The 6,464-nt window shown below is 35.4% G+C and overlaps 1 protein-coding gene across 1 annotated transcript; it reads right to left on the reverse strand.

Annotated features, from left to right (window-relative positions):
* Positions 1-290: 290 nt before the first annotated feature.
* On the reverse strand, positions 291-1,655 carry LOC127873400 (galactose-binding lectin-like). The gene is made up of 3 exons (XM_052417252.1): positions 1,302-1,655; positions 723-1,120; positions 291-565 (listed from the first exon to the last, which is right to left on the reverse strand). Exons 1-3 carry the CDS (start codon positions 1,616-1,618, stop codon positions 423-425), a joined length of 858 nt encoding a protein of 285 aa, XP_052273212.1. The 5' UTR covers positions 1,619-1,655; the 3' UTR covers positions 291-422.
* Positions 1,656-6,464: the final 4,809 nt, after the last annotated feature.

Raw genomic sequence — 6,464 nt, forward strand, 5'->3', positions numbered from 1 at the left:
AACAACAGTTCTCGTTAAATAGAGCAAAAATAAAACGTAAAAAGAAAATTATGAAAGAATAAACCGATGCGAACGCGAAACGAATGATTTTATATGGAATAATTGAAATGTTTTGTGTTAATACTTTGCATTAACGCGAGTACAAAAGTCAAATGAAATGTCTTTCAAGAAAACAAAACATGTAATTTATGTTTAGCTAACATTTTGCTACTCGTTCAATTGGTATTGAAACTAATGTGGTACCGTAAGTCTATGAAATTTATTGATTCAATTTAAAGCGTAAAGATATTGTTAACACAAGTCCGAAGCAAATACAGGTAACTTGACATCATAGCCGTTTTACAGCGGTGGTCCGTTCCTCCCGGTTACGACCTTGGACTGCGGGCCCTGGGTACCTCGGTCTGTGGTATGTCCCTCCCTGTTTAGACCTTGTACTGATGATCCTTGGGTACCTCGGTCTCACTGTCAGTATTTGCCAGAAGGTTGCTCTGGAAAACAGACTTGGTTTCGTTCTGCTTCACGTCGAACACCCACTGCCAAGTGACATCTGTCTTACCAGGATTTACTAAAACATAATACATTTGATAATATTTATTAGTTTTGTAATGGTTACACTTATTTAAATTCCAACCAAATCGCTATATATTAGTGTACACCACATTTACTTGTTTTTCAAGAATTGTATATGGCTAAATAATTGAGACCGTAAAATGTAGTCATACCAGTGATTTGGTACGTCGTGGTTGTTTCGTCCGACCATGTCTGAGATGAAGTTTGTTCCATCATAAGTTTCATGGACATCGAGGCAGACAAGTTTAAAATGCCGAGTTGGACACCATCAGATGTCTCCCAACTGTACTTAAAGCCCTTTGTTTTGCTCTCAATTGTCGATTTACCGACCTTGACCTGTAGTGTAAACTGATGCCCCGCTGTAGGGTTTAGGACCTTGTGGACGATTTTCCACTTTCCAGCCAGTTTTGGTGCACCGTACACAAGGACTTCTTGAAACACATTCCAAGGCGAGACAAAACAAAACTCCATTGCTGCATGGACATCGCTGTGGAGGACCACTTCTGTACCATTGCACGCGCCAGGTCTGCCGCCATATGGATGTGCAAACCTGTCAAATGCAACAAGAAGTATATAAGCCACGCTATCGGAAAACGGGCTTAATGCCCATATTTTAAGTACCGTTTTCCCAGAGCGAGGCTCATCTAGAAATTGATGTAAAATTCTTATTTAATCAAAACATATTCAACGGCTTGATAAGGATGCAGTTAATGTGCACAAGCAGTACTCACTTTCCTCCCTTGTGGATCACGTGATGGTTGACAGCGTCTAAGGCAAACAGCGCTCCCCAATGGCGGTCATTGTGTACTACGAGTCCTGTGTCGTTCCCAGGAGTCAATCTGCCGTCTCTCGGATGAATGATCTTGCCACTTGCCACGTGCTCAATGTATCCCCAATGGTCCTTTACCAGCACAAATTTCCAGTGCATGTTCGTATGGACGTCGCTATGCAAAACAATTTCTGTATCGTTGCGTGGGTTACTCGATCCGCATTTTGGATGGAAGAATCTCCCGCTGGACATATGCTTAATAGCGAATGTCGCTGACATGTTGGTTGTCCTATTTTAAAAACAATATTTTGAAAAATAAAATGATACTGTTTTCCATACTGACTATGATATTATTTATGAAACTATTCCTTGAAACAGAATTGTAATAATGTTAAGTATTCAAGTATGCAAGCACTGTAATGCATGTTCACTGTTTCTATAACTTCTACCAAAACATCTTAATAATTATAAGTGTTTTTATATTAACTTATTATAAATACATAAATTAAATAATTAATAAATAAATAAATACACAAATGAATAAATAAATAAATACATAAATGAATGACTGAATTAATGAATAAATAATCAAATTAATAAACCAAACCATAAACAGATTAAGGTAGAAACCGTGTACTGAGCTCGGAATTTTCCGTACTATTTCGTAAGATTTCGTGCGATTTCGTTGTAACTCGAAAATGTAGATTTGCTGTCGAGAATCTGAATATTTTTTATCAAACACAATTATTTTTTCGCATATTTACTTTCATTATATCGGATTTTGATACACCAAATTAATTTACGATAAAAGAAAACAAAGTATTCCATTTTTCGTAATTGTTATTGGGAATTTAAGATTGTTTAGATTGTTAGATTGTTACATTGTCGTGGTCAAGTGGCGTCGGAAATTAGGTCGCCTGGTCAAATATTTGAAAGACCTTCTCACATTCTATGTTCTCATTTTTAACCCTTATCCCAGTGTTTCACAGTAGAGGACTATATATAGGTCTCTAGATTCTTTCTGTCTGTTTGTAAGCCCGTCCATACGCTTACCAAAATTCTGCAATAATTAAAAACTTACTAAAAGCACACGTTAAAACTTGGTATTCATCGATAAGTTATTCGAGACTATAAATAGTTACAGAAAACTTATTGTCAATTCACAGTTACTAAACGAGAACGAAACTGAATACATGATCAAATGCTTAAAACGCGCATAAGACATGATAATGAAACTTGGTGCAATGGGCTATATGTTTCAAGCACCCCCTACTCCCAACTTCCCCAACCTTCGGATGGAAAATTACGTAGTAAATTGTAAATATAATATTGTAGAAAAAACGCTCATTTATGACCGTACGATTTACTTGTAAAACTGATTTGATAAAACTATTCAACATAATTCACCTTAACTGTTCTCATTTTACGTCCTATTAAAACCGGTGTTATATATTAAGGCAGTTTTGTTTCATTGATGCCAAAAGTACATTCGAATTAGTAAAGGTTTATTGGTCTGTTGAAAACTGTTCGCGGGATGTGTTTATGTAAGCAAGATGTCACAACAGTTTGTAACGTAGTCAATCATTGCAAAAAACCCCACAAAATCCACAATACCGTGATTCGATTTGTGAGTCAAATCGCTCAAAATAAGTTTCCTTGAACATCATCTGTCTACATTCTACGAAAACCGATTTAATGTATGACATAATGTTATCTTTATTATTTCTATAACTATGCCAGGGAAGAATACAGTTAATTGCACTGTTCATGAAATGTAATTATGTGAGCAGGATGTCTCCAAAATGTAGGCCGTATTAAACTACCATGCAAAAAGCAAATCTCAATACCAATAATGTGTATGTGAATAAGATTTCGAACACGTGTTTTCTGTTCGACACACTATGAACACGAGTAAAATGTGTTATCCATTGCATATCTACCAAATACCATTTGAAACCAGGTTCACTAATGGATCATGCACGTTTTTCACATTTGTTGACAAATTTAATGGGACCCATATAGGAAAACGCAAAGGCAAAGCGGTTGATAAACAACATTTCTATTATTTAATTATTTTGAATTCATTACGCAATTTGCAAAATATAGATCCGAATTAGCGATCGACTCTGTTTGTACATGGATAATGTATCATATCATATGGATTTTTTATTTTAGTTGTAAAATGCGATTAAACGCAATGCTCAATATAACACAATGGTTTTCAATACGTTTTGCATCGTTGAATATTCAAGCAGTAAGTGAAACACAAATATATCTGATTAAAATAATTTTGGAAATTGTAAATTTAAATTATTGTCCAATCAAGAGACCAATGTCAGGGTCGAAGGACGACAAGGTTGGTTGATTGGGCGTGCAAGAGGAATGAGAAGCCAGAGTTGGGGTAAATATTTAAATACAATCGTATTACTTAACTTCCGTTAACTTGGACATTAGATTTGGCTATGAAACATTTTACATGTACATGTATGAAAAAACGCTACGGTAACCTATTTAATATTTGTTTTCGATTTTTACCGTTATGGGACTATATTGCTCGAAAAACTGTAGATGCCCTTGATTGCATGTAAAATAGGGTTAGCTGAAACATTGTTAGCATTCATTCATGTTTTCGGTGGACATGGTTAACACCATATCAAAAGTGTAATTGTCAAAAGGTATAAACGCCCACATGCGAGAGTTTGATTTGTCACAAAATATGCATATAATGGCTATTTTAGAGCATTGTAAATGTGCAGTATTACTGTTTCCTAACAAATATCATAACTAAAACGAAAAATTTGCGAAACTGAAACATTCTTTTTTAATTTTGTCAATTTACAAAAACGTGTAAAGGCCCATTTAATGTTTGTTGAATCATGAAAAACTTAGTCAAAGTGTCAAGTAGTTAGCAAATAAGAGATTTCACTGACAGGCAACTGCTAATTTATCTTTTACATGGATCCCAAAGACAAGTTTATAAAAAGGAAGATGAATTTAATAAACACGGCCTTAAATAATGTGCGTTGACTTGAAACAGTAGTATTGAGCATCTCTAATGGGATTTTCTGGTAAAATAATTACCCTGTATTGGGTATACTGTATTGAACTATTTTTAATATTGCCATATTTTGGGTTTTTGCTCGTTATTTTTATATTGTTATTAATTTATCAGCATCGACTTGACCATTATCCTTGTTGCCTTTATAATAATTGTTATCACCAGTGTTTTCAAAAGGGCGCATTATGGCCATTTAAACCAAACTGAACCACGGACTTGCAGCCATGTTGTTAAGCAAATCAGAATACTGTTAAAATTCCAACAAATACTTTTAGTACGTGATGGACAAGAATGAGATTGCCAGAAAGATGACACATCGCATGAGTACGATACAATATTAGTACATTTACATTACAAACGTAATGGCTGCAGTCCTTTGATTTATATAAGGGAAAGAAACCTGTATCATGTAGTCTCCAATCTTCAAGCAAACGGTGAATGTGTAGTTCACAACACTGTTTTTGCTACCACATGCGCACAGAAATATTCCAAAATCACGTCTTGGCAAGTGCCAAAATAGTGCGTCTTCAAGCAAATGCTTTTTTTAGACATATATAGCATTGCACACTCAGGCAAATACTTAGTATACTCTTACCTTTAATTACAAAATTACCTTCCTTTGTATAGCCCCTCGATCGAAGTTTATAGTATGGCTGGTTATGAACAAATAATAATTTTATATACATTTTTTATTAAATTATTCAATAGAAATATTGCAAAACAATGTTCTTAAACAGATTGTATATTTTTACTACCTGAAAGTACCCTTGCTAGTTGTTATAATGACTAATGATAACTGACACGTATATGGAAAATGACGTGACGGAAAAATGTTTATGTTCGAGCGTGGTGATACCAAGAAAAATATTAAAACACAAAATAAAAAAACCCCCTAGATTTTCCCCCAGATATGACACATATGCCAACGTGAAGATCACGTTTTAATGCATATGCAGTTGTCAATTAACCCAAATCACTGCTATAAGCAGCAACTTAACGAAACTTCGCCCCCAAAAACATTCGTTCAATTGAACGTCATCAATAAATGACGTTCAATATATCACTCATTCTATTTTTTCCCGTTGCAGTAGTTCTAACAAAAACAAGAAACAAAATTGTCACAAAACCAGGTTTTCGGTAAAAAAAAGTCTAGTGTTAACCCCTTGTGTAAAATTGATCTTGATTTCAATTAGAAAACAAGGGCTGTTTGTAAAACATGCATGCCCCCCATATGGGCTGTCAGTTGTAGTGGAATCCATTGTGTGAATACTTTTTTTGTCACTGTGACCTTGACCTTTGACCTAATGACCTAAAATTCAATAAGGGTCATCTGCCAGTCATGATCAATGTACCTATGAAGTTTCATGATCCTAGGCCTAATTAATATTTAGTTATCATCCGGAAACCATTTTACTGTTTCGAGTCACTGTGACTTTGACCTAGTGACCTGAAAATTGACACGGGTCATCTGCCAGTCATGATCAATGTACCTATGAAGTTTCATGATCCTAGGCGTAAGCATTCTTGAGTTATCATCCGGAAACCATTTTACTGTTTTGAGTCACTGTGACATTGACCTTTGACCTAGTGAACTGAGAATCGATAGGGATCATCTGCCAGTCATGATCAAAGTTCCTATGAAGTTTCATGATCCTAGACGTAAGCATTGAGTTATCATCCGGAAATCATTTAACTGTTTCGAGTCACTGTGACATTGACCGTTGACCTAGTGACCTGAAAATCAGTAGGGGTCATCTGCCAGTCATGATCAATGTACCTATGAAGTTTCATGATCCTAGGCGTAGGCGTTCTTGAGTTATCATCCGGAAACCATTTTACTATTTCAAGTCAATGTGGCCTTGACCTTTGACCTAGTGACCTAAAAATCAATAGGAGTCATCTGTTAGTCATGATCAATGTACCTATGAAGTTTCATGATTCTAGGCCTAAGCGTTTGTGAGTTATCATCTTTTCATAGTTACATAGTTGTTTCAATATCAATCTCTTTTTAGTTGTGGCGACCTTGACCTTTGAGATATTGACGTAATTCTTTCGTGCGACACACCG

This window comes from Dreissena polymorpha, chromosome 3 (assembly GCF_020536995.1).
Source record: "Dreissena polymorpha isolate Duluth1 chromosome 3, UMN_Dpol_1.0, whole genome shotgun sequence".
Lineage (NCBI taxonomy): Eukaryota > Metazoa > Mollusca > Bivalvia > Myida > Dreissenidae > Dreissena > Dreissena polymorpha.

Excerpts from the sequence above, each read along its gene's own strand:
- LOC127873400 (XM_052417252.1), bottom strand. The coding sequence starts at position 1,618 with ATGTCAGCGACATTCGCTATTAAGCATATGTCCAGCGGGAGATTCTTC. Across the intron at positions 1,121-1,301 it reads GTGATCCACAAGGGAGGAAA|GTTTGCACATCCATATGGCG; the intron begins GTGAGTACTGCT and ends TGCATTTGACAG. Across the intron at positions 566-722 it reads CACGACGTACCAAATCACTG|TAAATCCTGGTAAGACAGAT; the intron begins GTATGACTACAT and ends ATTATGTTTTAG.